Source organism: Pinus tabuliformis, chromosome 7 (assembly GCF_031772625.1).
Source record: "Pinus tabuliformis cultivar Carrire ecotype Pingquan chromosome 7, CPIR1, whole genome shotgun sequence".
Classification (NCBI taxonomy): Eukaryota; Viridiplantae; Streptophyta; class Pinopsida; order Pinales; family Pinaceae; genus Pinus; species Pinus tabuliformis.
The window spans coordinates 1460008910-1460029136 of record NC_142293.1 but is presented as its reverse complement, the minus strand read 5'-3'; the positions used below and the strand labels follow the sequence as shown (position 1 = coordinate 1460029136).

The 20227-nt window shown below is 31.5% G+C and overlaps 1 protein-coding gene across 6 annotated transcripts; it reads left to right on the top strand.

The window, feature by feature from the left end:
- The first annotated feature begins 6690 nt into the window (after positions 1-6690).
- On the top strand, positions 6691-19733 carry LOC149253288 (uncharacterized). 6 transcript variants are annotated; one of them, XM_089456799.1, is made up of 6 exons: positions 6691-7026; positions 7104-7183; positions 15442-15564; positions 15665-15790; positions 16034-16138; positions 19380-19733. In XM_089456799.1, the coding sequence occupies exons 3-6, from the start codon at positions 15469-15471 to the stop codon at positions 19530-19532; spliced, it is 480 nt and encodes a 159-aa protein (XP_089312925.1). In that variant the 5' UTR covers positions 6691-7026; positions 7104-7183; positions 15442-15468; the 3' UTR covers positions 19533-19733. The 6 variants fall into 6 exon arrangements, 3 of the variants coding, with proteins under 3 accessions (XP_089312925.1, XP_089312926.1, XP_089312927.1); XM_089456800.1 differs by having other exon boundaries at positions 16034-16176; XR_016266184.1 differs by lacking the exons at positions 15442-15564; positions 15665-15790; positions 19380-19733 and having other exon boundaries at positions 16034-16355.
- Positions 19734-20227: the final 494 nt, after the last annotated feature.

Below are 20227 nucleotides of genomic sequence, written 5' to 3'. Positions count from 1 at the left end.
CTCATTTTAAACACTTTATATCATAAATAAAATAAAATAAAAGTTTAACAAATATGATACAAACAAATACCAAATTCCGATTGAATTGACACGTAGGATCGAAATGTAATATTTAATGCTATTGCATTCAATGTAATATAATGGTCGTATCGAAAAGCCTTTCTGTATGATGTTGTTGCCGTTTTGGTTGATCTCATCGCATGAAACCAATGATGTGTAGATGTTGTAACCACATTTATTGTGGCCGATTACCATGGCGTGAAATGGCTATGGTCATACATAAAAGGGCGTACAAATGCAAATTTGGTATACATGGAATTGAATGGATTACAACTTCACATGAATCATTTATCTAAGATGTTTCTATGCATGACAACATTCCTGACTTTGTAAGGTTGTGGGAGGATTGTATTTAAGAGGAGACTCTGATGCAGTTAAAAACCAATGATAAGTGTGATGACAAGATCCCAACTACATTTGGTCAAATAATTAAAGGAAAAATTAAATGACTCAACAAGGATAAAGGAAAGAGTAACAAGTCAAACTCAAAGCCAGGAAAGGACATGAATCAAATCTAAGTGTTTCACTTGCCATAAGCATAACCATTATACATCATATTGTCTAGATAAGGAGAGTAAAGGGAAGCAATAGCAAAAACAGGTAGCAACTTTTACAAAAAACTTGTATGAACAAGTTTCTACCAAGTTTGAGAACGATTTCTCAATGGTATCATTCTTTTCTACCAATATGGTTACTAAAAATGAATGGAATGTGGACAATGAGGCATATTCATTGGGGATCTCTCAATGGCATCTTTTCTTTCTATCAACATGGTTCGTGAAAATGCATAGGACAACCTAGGGTGAATTTTGTTTAAACAATGGCTATCTAATTGATGTATCTTGATATTTTGCTATTCTAAGGTAATACTAATGTGTATATGTGTGTGCGCTCGGCACCCCATTTTTGTCTTTTTAATTAATTTGATTAATTAAGAAAAACATAGTATAAACATGTGGCAATATAAATTATGTTTTTTTTAGATATTTAGTATTAAAAAGTGATGATCTTGCAACAAAATATATTTACAATAAAAAATCTACCAAATAAAATGAGAGTAAATCTATATATATAAAACTAACTCAAATTAATTAATTTATTAATAATAATAAATTATAATTTAATTAATTTTTATGATTTTTTATCTAGATAAATAAAATGAGAGATATTTATGCACATTTATTTATACTAATTTAATTAGACATTAAAAATGAGATAGATATTTATGTGCATTTATTTATACTAATTTAATTAGACATTAAAAATGAGATGGATATTGATGGGCATTTATTTATATAATTAAAAATAAATTGAGAAAATTTAAACAAATTCAACTTCAATAACGTTTAACCACATAAAAAATTATTTTTATAAAAAAATAAAAACGAAACTAACGCTAAAATAACTAGCAATAACTAGGCAACCAAAATCCTCCCAAAACATTCTCACTGCACGCATGCAATAGGAAAGAGATCCTTAAAGACTTCAAGTCTAAAATGCCAAGGAAGTCGCAAACAATTAAAATATATCTACAGATTTCACAATGCAGCGATTAGCATTAATGATTGTTGATATTTCGATTGGAACGATAGTATTGCAGTTGAAGCAAGACAAAGATAACATTGCCACTATGACGGGAATGTCGTAACCATAATATAACTATGAAGATCATGACAAAGAAATATCTTGCAAACCCATGTTGTTTATTAAAGGAAGATTGCGTCCTCATTGAAACCTATCTCTCTTCAAAGTTCATGCTAATACACTACATTGAAGAGGATTGAACTACTCATCCTGTAATATTATGAGACTGTGATTGAAAAACTATGGTGAACATGACTCCAATTCTGGACTTTGCAATGCCATTTGTATTGTTGGTTCTCGTCCTCCACAAAGGATAAATAGGAGTGTGTACATGACACATGCTTATATAAAAAGATTTGTTGTGAGAGGTTCGTCTCCGGAGCCAAGTAACCCCATAATGCTCATCCCCATTGTGCAAGCATCGATATTTTTGTATGTGGGTTAGTGCCGGGGAACTGTAGATAAGAATGAATTGCAGCCAAACATGAAAATATCAGTGCTGGGAACTTGTAGTCTGGTGAGAATTTTGAGCTTAATAGCTTTTGTGTTGGGGTTGTAGCTGAAGCAAAGCACACAAAGATATGAGAGGAAAAATCAAGAAAAATGGTTTAATTACTGAGAGATTTAAATGGCACTGGCAGTGAGTCAGTGGTTGATATAGTAGTTATTAGCAACATCCAGGTTCCTTGACAATTTTCAGGTTTACAACGTTAAAATATCACAGCTTTAAAAAATAATTACTGAGTTCGGCCGGATTGGCAAATGTAATTCGCAAATTCGTCCATTCTATAGGGTTCGATGTAATAATGCAGTTGTTAAAAAATAGTAAATTCAAGTATGTTAAGTTTGCAGTTCTTATGAAAGTACGACAAAGAATGGTAAATTTTATTTGTAAAATCGTGTAAGATAAATACATAGGCCAATACATAGCAGGCGGATTTGGCCTCAGCTCATAGAGTGATCTCTGGGAGAGATTTGAAGTCCCAGAAGCCGCTGTTGTTCCACGGCGGAAGAGAAGAAAGTGGTAAGGGACAGCAGCTCGCCAAGCTGGTACGCGCGCAGCGCCTCGTGGAGATGTCGATGCTCTACATACAGATGGAATTTCATCGAATTTTGACAGTAAATGTCAAGCCAAACTTGGCACTGCCAAGATGGCTTGTCGGACGACGGGACGATAGACGAGGATGGGAGCAGCTGCAGTGGCAGTGGTAGTCGAGGTAGGAATTCTAACGTCGACGGAATTTGCGAAATCAACATGATGTCGCTCGGTGCCGAGCAGGAGCTTCCCAGCATAGCAAAGCGCAGAGCGCATGGTGACCGCTGGGTATGGACAGAGTGCGTTCGAACTACGAGAAAACATTCGCTGAGCGGTAAATATAAATTCAAAATTCAAATTTCAAGCGGGCTTGCAAATTCAAACTTAAAATTCAAAAGGCGCGTGTACATTGTATCGATGGTCTGTCATCCGTATTGTATTGGAGGTAAGAAATATTTATTGCATCATTAATTCCAGGTTCCGCCTGCTCGGAAAAATGGAACCATCGGAAAACATGGTGTGTCATGCAGCTCGTCACATCTCAGATGCGCCTCCGGATGCATAGCATGATTTGAGGTTTTTATGTATGGTTACTGTGGCATTTGGCAGTTCCTATTTCCAACCCTATTGTAACATAAATATGCCTTGACATGGGTCCGATATAACACGTTGTGCGGTGATGAGAGAAAAAAAATAGGGGCGTGTTATATGGGGCCCATGTCAGGGCGCATTTATGTTACAATAAGGTTGGAAATAGGGACTGCCCTCACCGCCCAGCCTGTTATATCGTGTTATATGGGCCATGTCAGAGCGCATTTATATTACAATAGGGTTGGAAATAGGAACTGCCGTGGCATTCGGTCCTGTGAGAGATGATCTTAGAGACATTAAAAAACCAATAGATTTATTGGTTACCATATTTGCTATGCTATATGGTATGGCGGTTCCTATTTCGTATCGTGTAGCATAATAAATGCCCTCTGACATGAGGCCGATATAACACCATATAATACGCCGCGCGTTTTTTTCTCTCTCATCACCGCGAGATGTATTATATGGTGTTATATCTGCCAATATCAGGAGGCATAGTAAGATACGAAATAGGGACTTCCCTAAGGTGTTGTAGGGTATTGAATGCTTTAACAGTGATTGTGACAGCTGAGGATTCAAAGATGTAAATACATGAGTATAAGGTATTGAATGCTTTGACAGTGACCGTGACAACAGAGGATTCAAAGATGTAAATACATGAGCATGGCTTTGCATACAGGAAGGGTCATCCATCCCGCGCCATGTGCATGAGGAAGGGTCATCCATCCCACCGCCATCTGCTACAGAAGAAGAAGGGTCATCCATCCCGCGCCATGTGCATGAGGAAGGGTCATCCATCCCACCGCCATCTGCTACAGAAGAAGGATCGCGATAGGTAAGGGCTATTTAAACGGCACATTATTTTAAAATAAGGACGATTTAAGTTGTAAACCAGTGAAACTCTTAATACGAACAGATAACGGACAGCTGCCACTTGCAGCACGCTTTCCAAGATTCCTGTCCACTTGCAACACCATGGTTTGAATTGCGTGTCCTACTTGTGGAATCGAGCATACAATGATGTTTCGCTTCAAACCACGAGATCGTGATAATGACACTTTACAATACCTGTAAGGTAGGTTGATTGTTTGCAGGCAAATCGTCTTGTGGAATCTAGCGTGCAATGTTGTTTCGTTTCAAAGCACGAGATCGTGACAATGACACTTTACAATACCCGTAAGGTTGATTGTTTGGAGGCAAATCGTCAAAACCAGCGTATCTCATTAATCTGATCTCCAAGAAAAAGCTCAATCTTAATGTTTTTGTACTCTCATTATTTAGAAATTCAATCACTGTTTGTATCATCATATATGTGGATTGTATTTAATCTATTTCTTTTAAGAAGCCTAAGGATAAATACAAATTAAATTAATAACTATGTAAACTATTAAATATTATTTTAAAGTTTATGAAAGTGTATTTTTATTTGATTTGCGTTTGTAATTTTGATTGAGAAATTTTATGTTTTATTTATACATTTAAATTTATATAATAATAATTGAAAATTAATTTATAAATTTATATAATAATTATGTTGATAGATATGTGTATTTGTTTTTATAATTTTAATTTAATTATTAATAATGTGGATGGTAGAAATTTAACTTCCATGAATATTTTAGAATATTCTTAGATGTATATACAAATCAAATATTAAGATTTATTTCAAAGTAATTATGTCTGTTTTGTTATTTTAATTAAATTGATTAATTAAAAAAATGTTATATGAACAAGTGTTATATAGAGTGATTTGTTATTTTTCTAAATGTGATATTGATAAGTGATGGTATTGACCCATAATATTCTAACAAAACTTATTTATAAATTAAAAATCTCCATAGTAAATTGAGAATAGATCAATAAATTAAAAATCTCCATAGTAAATTGAGAATAGATCAAGATGGATAAAAATAACTATAGTAAAATGAAAATAAATCTACATCGATCTTACTAATTTTATATATTTTTTGATTTAATTTATTTGGTTGATAATAATGTGCAGTGATTATTTTATATATTTTTTGATTTAATTTATTTGGTTGGAATGTAATGTTTATTATATATATATATATATTATAATTTGTTTAGATGGAATTACTAATGTGAATTGTAAACTTTCTACAATTTTATATATAAAAAATTGACCTAACTGTTATTTTATCCCATTCTAACCAAAAACTTGAAAACCTCCAAAAACATCGAGTAAATAAACCACCCCTAATACTTTCAGGGTACACAGACTATGCATTTGACTGCTAATAATTTATAAAATCCTACATACAAACCAAACATGAACAATTAAGTGATTTTCGCCGAAATGGCAGACTAAAATAAAAATATGTCCGTACCAAATATGCATGAATAGGGATGTCACGAAGACAATGACGCTGGATTTTCACAGAGTCGATTGTCAGGTTTTCATTGTAGCGATTTCCAATATCCAGCCAAATCAATAGTCATTGCTATTCATGTACGGCCTCTCGCCTGTGTTTTCTCACCGACGTGCATTTGTTCTTTTGCATTTCTGTAGCAAGATGTGCTTAATTACATTGCAATTTCACATTATCTTTCAGCTTGCTGTGTTTTAATGATATCCCATTCTGAATCTTAAAATGGAGTTGTCTATAATGCGATTTTTTGGAGATTCCGGTGACGGAATCCGGCGGAAGAAATTGAGGTTAAATCTTGATTTGTTGCAGTGAAAATGGTTTTTTAACTGCATATTCGGATTCAGCACCCTGGAAAATCCCTGGGACACTTTCATTGTGCAGAAACTAGCTATCAAACTTGCGATTCCAATAAATTCCTGCCGGATTTCGACCGGAAAAACCCGACGAAAAAGCTTTCAAAAAGTCGGATTATAGACAACCGCTGTTAAAATTGTTTACATTTATGCATAAGCCAATTTAGCTATTTGATGTTTGTCTTTTTAAATTATTTTATCGTTTATAATATAATTTTATAAGAAAAAACTATATTTTTTATTTATTTACAATATAATTTAAATATATAAAAAACTTTTCACACCCTATAAAATACTCAAATCATACTTAATTACAATTCAAAATGATAATTTTAACCTTTTCTTCACAGATTTAATACAAAATTCATTGAATCAAATTGTCAAATAGGTAGAGTACGCTAGTTTTCAAATTTGGAGTACGCAGTCGTCGGCCTGACAATAAATTTCATGGCAAGTTGAATCTGGATATTCAACAGCTTTTTCAAATTTCGAGGACGCAGTTGCCAGTCGCACAATAATATTCATGTCAGAGTATAAAATCTAAACATCCAGAAAACAGAAAATCTAAGTGATTTGGATATTTTAAAAAGAGTGCAATCGATTTCTTTTTAGGTTTTGAGTTTTTTATAAATAGTTTCTGTTTGATATATTATTAAAATCGTTGAGAGATCAGGAGCCCAAACCATATCCATCACATCGCCCGTGTTTCAAGGACATCGACTATGAAACACGGCAGTGGCGTGGCACGCCTGCAAGTTTTTGCGGTGGAGGTGTGACTTATAAGATTGTTGACACGCTACTCTCTATATCTTTCTGACTAAGAGTGCCTTTCATTTCACTCCTATTTTATCATTTGAATCGGCATGCTGCGCTTCACAAAGTAAAAGCTTTTCATCGTTCCATTTCTATTTGAATCGGCATGCTGCGTTTCACAAAGTAAAAGCTTTTCATCGTTCCATTTCTGGAACCCATGGCGCCATGGCGGTTTGTACCAGGGACTTCTGAGATCCAGGTAAGACACCTTTCTCGTATGATAATTGGTTGTTCTCTTGGCCTTCTCTTTAATACATATTTATTATCTTTGTACAGTTGGTGGAAGCAAAGATACTGGAAATGGTACAGTGCAGAGCAAATTATGGAATGGGTAGAACTGAAAAGATAAAAAAGCGGTATGTTTTAATCTACCAATGTTTACATTTTTATCTAGAGATCTAAAACTATTTACGTTTTCATGTTGATATTTAGAGGGCAGACCATGAATGGTGGTCATAATTTTAGTTGTCGCGCAGTTTGAAAAAGACATGATCATTCAAAACCTTTTGTCTTAGTGAAACGTATGAAAGAAATATTATTTCTGGAAACCATGTAATGTTAGGACCAGATTGGTACAGTAAAAACATTAGAAAACAGTAAACACATTAGAAAAAAATAAATAGTCAGACATGGTGGTCCAGTGATTTTGTTTTATACGAGTTGAATCTCTTTGTAAGTTGAACCTCAGGCGTTTTACTCTAAATTAAATTAATGCATAGAACTCATTGCCAATTTGTTTTTCTCTGCCAACTTTGCCACTTGATTTAAATTTAGAAGTTTTTTCCTATGTTGAATATAGTGTTTCAGAGCTTCATCTGCATGTTTTTCTAGTGTTTTTTTCAAAAGATATAACTTGTGAAGTATCTATGTACAAAATGCTATGTTTATTCGACTCCTCTGCTATAAATACTTTACTTCAAATATTATGTTTTCTTAGTCATTGCTATCTTTTATATTGTAATGATCCACCCACCAATCTGTACCCTATATTTTCCCATATGTACTTGTGCCTCGTGCTTGATGATTTTGATCCAGAGATTAAGAATCTACTATTTCAACTATTTCAATTTTTTGTTTGTCTTTTCGTTATTTTCAGGTTGAATCTAATGTTTCAAGTTTATTTGTGATTTTTGGATATTGACTTTAAGCTCTATTTGAGCCAATTTTCTGAATTTCGATCTTCAACCTGGAAATTTTGTTTGTAAAAATATTTTACATGAAACAATAAATGAACTCATGTATTTGTATATCACCATATTGGCATGAATTTGGTCATCAATAACCCCATAAACAATCTAACACCCAAACATGTGCTTCCAGCTGGAGAAACTCCGGTTATTGAGTTTTTGACCTTACGTTCCTTGGGATGGTTCTAATCCCAATCAACATACTTGAAAATATGTACTTACGAATTCTTGTACTGGAATGATGATCTATGTATTATATTTTTAGCCATTATTGTTTCTTCTGCTCATCATTAAGCCTTGAAGTCGTATTCAGTAACATGACCGAGATTTGGCAATGCCTATCTCCAACTCTATATATCTATTAATACTCTTTTACAGTACTTTGCTGCAACCCCTGAAACTCTCCCTTACAGTATCTCCGGCAACTCCCGAAACCTCCGGCAACTCCTGAAACTTTCGGTAACCCATCCTTGACGTATATCTATTAATACTCTTTTACAGTACTTGCTGCAACTCCTGAAACTCTCCCTTACAGTATCTCCGGCAACTCCCGAAACCTCCGGCAACTCCTGAAACTTTCGGCAACCCATCCTTGACGTCATCTTGACAGTACCCGCCATAGCTGTCTCTCACAGTACCTGCGACGATTGGCAACATCATCTGGCTTGAGCCGATGACATCCGTCCAGCATACATTGGGTCATACATCCAGTATTAGCCCATACATCCTACATTGGGCGGTATACATCCTACATTGGGGGTATCTGGCATTCAATTCATATACCCCAGACAAATTCCCCATCCGCCTCTGAGGTTCATTACAGTCAATTTTCGATAGGGGTTAAGCCCTTATGGCCCAGCAACTCCTTTTCTCAACAATTCGGAACCAGGCAGTGGCATATTTTCTTCTTCCATGCTCCAAGTTCGTTACTCTAGTGGCATATTTTTTTCTTCGATGCTCCAAGTTCGTTACTCTAGTCACTGCATTAATGGATCTATAGAATTGGAAATAGGATATGTATTTCTAGTATTGGTAGTAGTTTCCAAAACCTTCTTACAACTTAATGCTAGCATGCTACAGATTATTCATCCGCCTATCAGTGTATTATAACTTGATGGTTATTTGCATGTTTGTAGCGACCACATGTTTACTGTTTTCCTTTGAACGAAGGACAGATTTTGGTTATTTGTGCATAATCTGTTGTGTACACAACCCCTGTTGTAGTATAATTATTCAATCATTTTTATAGTTACTATCAACTCTAAAGGTTCCATTTCAAATCCGAGCACTGCGTCATTCTTCTAGGTGAGAAAGCCCAGTTTCCATTTATAAAGATGAAGGATAATTGTGCAAAATGTGAATTGGTGATGCCAGGCTTATATAACACGAGAAACAATCAAATCTAAAGCACTCACTGATCATTCGCCACATTCGAGTGCCTTGCATTTGGTAGCCTTAGTTGCAGAATTATTGATGCATTGATGATCATAACGGAGCCTCGCCCTCGCCCTCGCCCTCGATCTCCTTTGAAATGCACGCGGTCATGCATTTCCATTTCCAACAGCTTGCTCCAGGACACACGCCAATTCCCATCTCCAACAGGTTGCCTTACTCAGAGAGGACACACGCCAATTCCCATCTCCAACAGGTTGCCTTCCTCATAGATGACACACGTCGCTGTTTGAGAAAATGATTCGTAGTGAGGGGTTTACTATGGCATCACTCAGGTTCAGTCTCCTTTCTTCAAGTTTCCTTTTCCCCTCACTTTTAAGATGTTTCCCTTTGTTTAATATCTGTGTGCTATTTGTGCTCAGTCTCTCTTTTGAATTTTAGTTGCAGCGAGACTAAATTAGCTGTAGATGTTTAGTTTTTTTAATTTGTATTTTTAAAAATTTTAATATGATTTATTTTCCATTTACTCAGTTTCAATTTCTAAAAATATGTTTAATTTATTGTGATAAAACTAAAAAATAAATACTTTTACTATTAGATACATCTTGGTCTTATAGCGATAATCAATGAATTAATTTATTAGATACATCTTGTTCTTGTAGCGATAATCAATGAATTAATCTTAAACTTTATTCTTATTATTTCAATAAATTATTACCAATTCAATATGATGGTACATTTTTTTTTGTTAAGTTTGATTTTTTAATTATTTTCATTAATTAAAACAAAACAAAATTTTATTAAATAATATTCATAAGTCAATCAGATTTTATAGTGGTAATAGTTAAGTATTTATTTTGAAACTTCATAGAAAAAGGGCAAATAGATTTTTTAGTGGTAATAGTTAAGTATTTATTTTGAAACTTCACAGAAAAAGGGCAAATACATCAAGCAGATGAAAGAAGTAATTTGTCCTATAAACTCTCTTTAGCCACCTTATAATAATTTATTTCTTTCTTCTTTCATAGACCTTTGTAACATGTAAAAATCTCAAAAATAATATAATAAACACGGTCATGTTTCCAAAGAGAAATGATGATTTATATGGAAAACTTTGATATCTTAAAGGTGCCATTTTTTTTTTAAGAGTAAAGTATTTTAATTATAAATATTGAAATATTTTGAAATCTTATCTAAATTTCAAAAATATTTAAAAATTTACCCTTTAAATGTTTTGATCAATAAACGAAACACCTATCTAAGAAACTAATTCCTAACTGATCCAATTTCTGATAAGAAAACAGGACTTTCTGATAAGTTCACAGTGTTATAGGAAAATTATTTGGAACCAAAGAAATCAAACAATATTTTATCTTATTGAGTAAGAATTCATCGATCATGAGCTAATCACTTATTACTTGATGAGAGTTATAGTGAGAAGCTGGTCCTTTTCCGACCCGGGCACTCCTTCGAAGAGAGCTATGCAGTTTATTAGAACTAAAGCAGAGAGTTGGCGCATCAAGACTCTCATTGCTAAAGCCCTGGAGTCGATCGAGAAAGAAAAACAGCAAGTCGTGAATGAGGTGAACCTGACGGAGGCACAAATGGCCAAAATCATCGATTACAACAGTTCGTTGGACCGCAGAATCACAACTGTGCACGAGGCTGTTGAAACAGTCAACAAAAAACTTACTTTGCTTATGAGGATCTTGAAGGACACCGTGAACCCAGCACCCATGAATCAGCAGCAGACCACAACAGAAGCGCAGGAGAACGAGCCAATCGAAGCCTTGCAAGCCAAAGTGGACAAACATGTTCGGGAGGTTGGCCTGGATACAATCAGTCGCATGGGGAAGTTCATCTAGTGTCGTCCCCTTCACTGTTTTCTTCTTCTCTTTCCATGCTTCGGCCTTTGTTTTTTAATGTTGTTGTCATGTATTGTCAAGTTTTGATAGTGTTGGGTAAATAGGCATCAGCTCCTAGCTCGGGCCACTCTGCGCGGTGTGTGCTGAGCAGTTTCTTTTTGAACTCTCTGAGGAGTTGATGAGTTTTGATTTCTAGTCTGTCAGTGCTTCTCGATCTGCTTTTGTAGATTTTTTGTACTATATTTTGTGCTGCTTTTGTAGATTTTTTGTACTATATTTTGTGCTATAATATAAACATCTGACTTACACAAAAAGAGAAGCTGGTCCTTTTCCAGAGGTTATAACCTGAAACCACAGGCCTTTGCCTACGAATGCAGTGTCCATTAGCTTAAAATGATAGCAGTGTACGTCGCTGAAACACCTTTGTACACCTAAAACCACGGGGCTTTTTCACGAATGCAGTGTCCATTAGCTTAAAATGATAACAGCCTATGTCGCTGAAACACCTTTCTACATATTTGTCTTTGCAGGATCTCTGAGAGTTGACTGCAAGACACAGAGGTTGATATTAAATTTTATTTCTTCGATTTGGAATAAAGGGAACTTCTTGGAACAACGATACATTGACTGTGGAATGTGAGCTCATAAAGCAAATCTAAGCCATAGAACTAAATGGTTAAAATGGACATAGATTGTGACCTTTAAGCGAGAATCAGAGGGTCTTAAATCCTAATTTTATGTATTATGGAAATGTGTAAATACCGGTCCATAATAAAATTGTTATCATAATATAAGAATAATTTAACTAATATTCATCTTCAAAAAAGGCAGGCTCAGATTCTGAGCCATCAGCTTGACAGTGTCTTTATCATGGTTTCTGTTATCTTATTTCCAGTTTTGAGCCATCAGCTTGACAGTGTCTTTATCATGGTTTCTGTTATCTTATTTCCAGTTTTCTTTGTGGCAGGCCATTTTGGTCAGCATGGTAGTTATAGGCTGGTGTTGTATGATTTTTCTGTGGTTAATTGCTGCAAGTTGCAAAGCAAATATTACCATCTCTGGAGTCAAAGTTAGTGGCATCAATCAAAACCATTTTTTGTTAGAATTTCGATTGTCTTATTTAAATGTTTAGTTGCGGAGAGTGTTTTAGATTCCCAGACAGTGATTGTAGCTCGAAAGTAGAGGCTGTAGTGTTGCAGTCGAGGACTTGAACGAAATACCATGCCTAGTGCATTATGGTTTCATTCCAAAATTGACAAACGTTTTTGGTTTCATTTCAAAAGTAACAAACATCCTTAAATCAATTGCAGACTTTTAAGAATTCAACGATAAATTGCAGACTTTTAAGAATTCAACGATATGGATTGATGATTTTAAGAATTCAGCGATCAGGGGTCATAGAGAAAATGTAGGAATTCAAGTATCATGGGTTAATTATTATGGATTACTAGTTACAAAGTAAATGTTTTTTTGAATATTGAAATGTATAATCAATACAAATTTAAGTAAATTGAATTAAAATATTAAATTATAAACAATTAAACAATTTTTGTTTTAATGATGAATCATATTTGTTGGTTTCAAAACCAACCACATTTACATTTACTGGTTCCAAACTCATAGACAAATAAATTTAGATGTAATATTTGCCTAAAACATGTCTCAAACCATTAAACAAAATATTTATTAGATATATCAAATCTATAATCACTATAAACTCAACTCAAATTAACTTTAAATTGAAACATTGCAACGAAACCTCGTGTAAATGAAAAGTTATAGATATTTGAAGTCCATCTCAGTGCATTTCTGTAAGCCATATGATTGTTCGAGTCATCTATACACAAGAGAAGATGCGAAGCTATCTATTGCACAACCCAATTCATTTATGAGGAAATAGAACATTTAAGCTTAGGAGTTGCATGGAGTAGTTGCAAGGATTCAACTCTCAAAACAATTTGAATTCTTGCGTTTCTATAGATTATCAGAGTTCGAAAAAGGAAGAGCTTGTTAGCAAGTTCTTATGGGTTGAGCAATTCTGGTAGAAGATAGGCACTTGACCATTGTCATAGTCTATAGAAGTATGGTTGTAGATCAAATTTGTGGAAGACGTTGGCCCTTAACAACAATGTGATAAGTTTGTTTTAAATCTAATTTGTGGAATACATGACTGGCCTTAATGAACGATAGGATGAAGTTGAGGTTTTAAATCTTTGTTTCTTGAGAAAAATCCAATAGATTGTCCAGCGTAGATTTCTCTTTAAGAAATTTAATAGATTTTTAAGTGTGAATTTCACTTGGTTAATGATTTATTTAACCAGCGAAAGATATAGGCTTTTGGATTAAATTTAATTAAAGATATTCGTGGTAGAGAATGGATGTATTAATGTATGAGTTATCAAGATTACTTTATTATTTTATGATGTTTTAGGTATTACATCACTTTTACACTAGACCATCTTCTGTTTGAATATTGAAAATTTTTAATAACCATCATAGCATGAGCGGAGAGGGATCCAATTTCTTCAAGTGCAAATTTCTTTGATACACTCTCTTGTTTGGGATTTGGAAATTTTTTACTGGAGTCATGAAACTCTTTCCTTAACCAACAAAGTTGTTTAATGGCCCTCTTCTACAAGCAATTCCACTCCAAAAATCTATCAAACGAGAGTGTCACCTTGAGGGGGTTTAAATCAATATTTTAATTAAGTAATTTGGTTTTGTTCACTTTGAGCATTTTTTATAGACATATGTTTTCATTTAAATTGTAGGGAAATAAGGATTTTTTTAACAAAAACTAATGGATATTTAATTTAAGTAAATATTTAATATAGTTTTATTTTTATTTTTTTTATTGTGCATAGTTAACTTAAATATTTAATTATTTATCTATTTTCAAATAATAATGAAATTTAATTTATTAAATTACAAAAGAATATATTTTTAGGCCTATGTTTTTAAAAAGTTGATAGTCATAATTAACCACAAAGAAATAGATATGAATATTGATTTTTACTTTAAAGTGTTTTTATGATGTTTTTAACAATACTATTATTTACATATTCATTTACAAGGAAGTAAGAAAATGGAGGAAAATAGACAAGAATGGGAGGTAATTATCAAAGGCACCGAGCAAGTGTTCACTTGTCTGGTTGGTGGCTGTGTGGGGATCTTGAGTCGATCTAAGCTATCTGGCCTTAATCGCTATCACGCAAAATCTCCCACCAATTCCTCCACGTCAAAGAGGTCAAGTAAGAGATGCAAATGCTAAATGGGTTGTCAAATCAACAAGTGTAGTTGAAAGGCAAAACACAAAATTACAATATGATTTAGATGTAAGGCTATGTCGTGCACGACAACAAGCATATAAAAGATTTGTCAATGAAGAAATTCTTTCAGCTATAAGTATTTATTTGTATATGTTTTTTTTTTTTTTTTAATTAATATTTTCAATGAAGAAATTCTTTCAGCTGTAAGTATTTATTAGTATTTATTTGTACATGTTTTTATTAATATGAATTTATTGTTGTGGACTAAATTCATTGAAACTTGTTTTTACACTCAGTGGTTACATTTGATCAGCTCAATGATACTTCAAAGCAAAAAATCTGTGAAAAAATTCAACATTGGGATTAGAGTCTACCTCGTAGACATATGGAAACAATGACGCACATAGATATTGCTTTAAAAGAGAAAGCAAGGATTAAGGTTCCTGATGATGTGGGGGAAGAAGGATTAGATGGGCACACCCATATATTAAACTTTGATGAAACTAATCATGACAATGACAATACAGTTGAGTCCATTTTTTTTTGCATATATTAATTTTTTAGACATTTTAACATTAAATAATATTTATATTTATTATAATTGTATACTAATTTGTTGTTGTTATTAATATGCATAGCTTAATCAACAAAATTCCCTAAATTTAAGCTACCAAGTATTGCGACACTCGCTTAGATTTCAAGGTTTTCAAGGGGTTATTGGGCCAGTAAGTTTTTAATTCATATAACCTATTCCGCAAAAAAAAACATTAATATATAAATTGTTATCTTTTACCATAATGATGGCATGAGAAAATGGATGTTTTATATTGTATAGTGTTGTTATCCTTGATTTGTTTTGATTATGTGTGTGTGTGTGTGTTATCTTTTATTTATGGTGCAGGTGTTCCCTTTGGAACCATTGCAATCAATGAAAACCTTTGAAAGTTGTCGAAGCCTTAAGAAAAATGGAAATGAAATGGTTCAAATGTTACAACCATCTTCACATTCAATGTCACAATGCAAAGTAAGATTATATCTATTTATGCTCTTATAATTTTATCATATTTTTACATTTAATTCTATTTGAGTCACATACTTATATCTATGTATAATCTATCGTTCAGAGTAATGAATATACATCTCTTAAAACACCTTTGCACATGTATGATGGTGGACATGATAGTCAGCAAAAATCACATTCTCTTCAACCATTGCGACATTCATCTAGACTTAAAGATAATTTAAGAGAGGTAAGTTATATACCATATATCTTAACTCATAATAACATTGACATATTTTTTTATGACTAGTTAATGTATTGTCTTTTCATATTCGTTACATGTTCCCCATATTTTCATTATGTCTATATGGATTTTGATATCTATTGATAGCTAGTTAATGCATTGTCTTTTCATATTCGTTACATGGTCCCCATATTTTCATTATATCTATGTGGATTTTGATATTTATTGATAATGTTTTGATGTCCACAGAAAACAAAAAAGATAAATGTTGCTGCCATGGTTAAAAGGACCAAAATCATGCGAAAGGACTTCAAAGCACTTGAGTTCAAGTCACACAAACAATACATAGAGCATGTATGTTCAACTAGCATTGCTCTCACTAAACCTACTAGGTTTGCTACTTTGAAGCCTAAACATTCCAACAAGTTTAAATGACTTAGGCCACAATAATAGAACTTTAGCCATTGTTTTGTCTATAAAGGGGCTACAAGGACAGTTTCAATATATTAACTTTCTTTTATTTTGTTTTTAATGTTTCGAATACCAATACTTTGGCCACCTAAAACCCGAAAGATACATTTTATTTAATGAGAATTGTTTTATTTAGATATATAAAGTATGAGTTTTTGTTTGTGGAATATTACATGTGCTCCCTGCAACTAGGCATATATCTTTATCATTTTTTAACATGAAAAGTTTTGACAAAATCTTGCTAAATTTGATCTTGGGTTAAGAAAAATTTGTTTTATAACAAATGTTATTTAAAGGTTATCGATCTTTGGAATACTATATATAGTTTAGTCACATTTTTTGTTAGTATTTCTATGCACTATGGGTGGGTAGAAATCTATGATATTCAAGATATAATTTTATTCATTTAAGAGCTAGTGATAAAAAATGAAAAAAGATACTACTTTTATTTACGAAATATTATATACAATTCATGTATTTAAAGATGCATTACTTTACATAAAAAGTGTTAATAATTGTTCAATTAAATTTATATGTTAATATAGGAAAAATATTTTTATCTTTAGATTATAAAATTTCCTTATAATCATAATTATAAAGATAAAAATGTATCCATTTTATTTATTTATTTGAATGTAAACTTTATATATAAAAATGATTGTTATTTTTTTCAAAAGTGTTATAAATAAAATGAACTATCATCTTTAAAAATTTTATATGAATTAAATTTCACCTTAAACCTTCTATTAAATAGAAATATTTATTATTTTTATGTTTATATTAAGTTTTTATTATGTTATTTTATTCCAACATATAAAGATGAATCATTTTAGAATAATTTTGGTGGTTTATTTTTACCACTCCAACTAAATACAACCAAGTAGCTTTTTTTAAATATAAATACTTAAATATCAAACCAAATTAAAAATTGATAAATAAATAGGAATACATAAATGTATAATGTTATATTATAAATTTTATATAATGGTAATTATTGTTAAAACCTTAATGAATTACACAATTACGTCCCTATTATCAATATTTTTATTAATATAAAGTATGTGTATGCATAGTTAATAATTTATTATTTATTATCAATATATTATCAAATATAAATACATTTTTATTATAATGTTAATATATAAAGGGAATATATGAAGTAATTATGTGAGTGTTGAAATAATTGATATAAATTCATTCTATTTATATAATTTTTTATGGGGGAAATATCTTCCAAATCCATTCAAAAGAACAAGAAATATTCATCATATAAATGCTTAGTAAGAAAAAATTATATGGAATGAATTTAACCATTCACCATATAGCTATAACAAACTAATTATACATAAATGTATAATATTATACTGTAAATTTTATATAATGGTAATTATTGTTAAAACATTATTGAATTACACAATTACGTCCCTATTATCAATATTTTTATTAATATAAAGTATGTGTATGCATAGTTAATAATTTATTATTTATTATCAATATATTATCAAATATAAATAAATTTTTATTATAATGTTAATATATTAAGGGAATATATGAAGTAATCATGTGAGTGTTGAAAAAATTGATATAAATCCATTCTATTTATATAATTTTTTATGGGGGAAATATCTTCCAAATCCATTCAAAAGAATAAGAAATATTTATCATATAAATGCTTAATAAGAAAAAATTATATGGAATGAATTTAATCATTCACCATATAGCTATAACAAACCACTTATATAAGATTGTACCTATTCTCAAAAAATCATAGTAGATCAAATAACAAATCCTAGTGAACTAGAGTAGTGCATATATTACCACAATGCTGACATTGAAATTCGAACAAGAATGAAATTTCAAAAAAAAGAAATCATTCCATTTCATTGGAAAATTGTTTAAAAAAAAATACTTTTAATGTTTGTAGGCCTTGAAGCTATTCTCTCCTAAGTTTTTTGCCTACTTCCCTATCAAAAACATCTACACATTGTCAAATGGTTGACTCCATCATCCATAAAATCTTGAGTCTCATAAATTGTAGGGCAAAGATTCATTTCTATTTAAATTTTAAAAGAGTCGCATAAAAAATTGTGGGGTGGAGATTCATTTCTAATTAAATTTTATAAATAGCAAGGTTGTTTATACTCAATTTTCAAAGTTTTTATTAAATTATATTTTAAAATTTCTTCCAAATTTAAGATGAAAATTTATTATAAAACTATTTTTTTAGGTTCTTTTAACCTTTTAATAATTTAATTTTTAAAAACTCTTTGGGAGAGCTCAATTGAAGTTTTGGGTTCAAATATTGTGCTATCAGCAGATTGGAGTTAGAAGTTGTACATGATAAAGATGTAATACAACCAAGCTTACCAAAAAAATTGTAAAATTTTAATTTTAATTTATATAAATTTCTATGGAATTATTATATATAATAATTATTTTCATCTATCAAATATTGTACATTTAAAATTTGTAATAAAAATTATATATAAATATAAAATAAAAATTATATAATCAAACTTATATAATTAATATAAGATATATAACTTACAATTAAATCAAACCTATATAAAATTTAAGATATCGAATATTATACATTTAAAATTTGTAATAAAAATTATATATAAATATAAAATAAAAATTATATAATAAAACTTATATAATTAATATAATATATATAACTTACAATTAAATCAAATATATATAAAATTTAAGATATGTTATTAATTTTAATTTAGATATTATATATAACGAAAATTGTATGTACTCTAAATAAAATCTATTGTGCATCTCTTAAATAATACATAATATTAAAATAAAAGGTATTATTCATATTATTTGTTAAAATGAATATTCTAAAATAGGTATATTACATTATTTGTTGATTTCAATACAAATATTATATGGTGTTGATGTTAAATTTAAAAATAAAATAGAGAAATTTTATTTAATCTATGTTTTAAAGTTTTTAACATTCTTTTCAATTTTTAAAATCATTTTAACTATTTATTCATAATAATGATTATGGAATTTTAATTAAGCTTTGTGTATATTTAGATGAAAGTCTTGTATATAAACATAGTTTTTATTTTTGAAATATTGTATATAATATATGTATTTGGTGCAGGAGCATCCGACGAGGCATTGGCTTAGTGACTCGTTTTTAAGAGTTGCCATGTGGCTACCCTTAATCAAAAGTCAAAGTCAAAGCTATGGAGGAGGAGACGTGGACAATCATGTAAACCGGGAGCAAATTTCTATTAAAAACGAGCTAATTTGATGGAATTGGTAAGTCTCGAGAAGACTTAATTTAATGTAATAATCTACTATGTATGTGTGTTGAGAGATTTAGGGATTGTTTGAACGATTTTAGGAGAAGATCATGGATCTGGAATGATCTATGATTCTATAGTTATTTCTATTTATTATGAACCTGCGTGTTCTGATGGGGAACATAGATAGGGAGGGTGGATTCAATGTAGTCGAGAGGAGAATTTCTGATTAAGACCGAAATGCCTTAGAATGTAATCTAATTCTGTGTATAATATAAGATATACGTGTTATGTGAATTTCTGTATGCCTGTGTATAATTTGCATATATATTCTTTACTGTCAGTGAAATTCTGTGTCATGAGATTGTTGATCGACCATCGATCACTATAAGGATCGATGGCAATCCAATGTTAACTCGGTAACTGTTGTATAAGTGTTGTGATTGTTTAAACAAAGTGTGGCAGAGTGAATTTGGGTGGAAAGGTGAATTCCATCGGTGAGCAAACAAGTGCAAAGGGAGCCATCGCATAGTTTAGATCGATGGATATTAACGACGGAGGAATAGACCGCGGGGGATAGGCTTGTATAGGTGTCTTGATTGCAGTTGAAGGCCCGCACTCAATCACAACCGTCGATCTAAATTTCAAATGCTTATGTCACAGTCAACTATGGGGGTTGAGATTTTGGTAAGTCGTGTGCTAG

Excerpts from the sequence above, each read along its gene's own strand:
- LOC149253288 (XM_089456799.1), top strand. The coding sequence starts at position 15,469 with ATGAAAACCTTTGAAAGTTGTCGAAGCCTTAAGAAAAATGGAAATGAA. Across the intron at positions 15,565-15,664 it reads ATTCAATGTCACAATGCAAA|AGTAATGAATATACATCTCT; the intron begins GTAAGATTATAT and ends TCTATCGTTCAG. Across the intron at positions 16,139-19,379 it reads ACAAACAATACATAGAGCAT|GAGCATCCGACGAGGCATTG; the intron begins GTATGTTCAACT and ends TATTTGGTGCAG.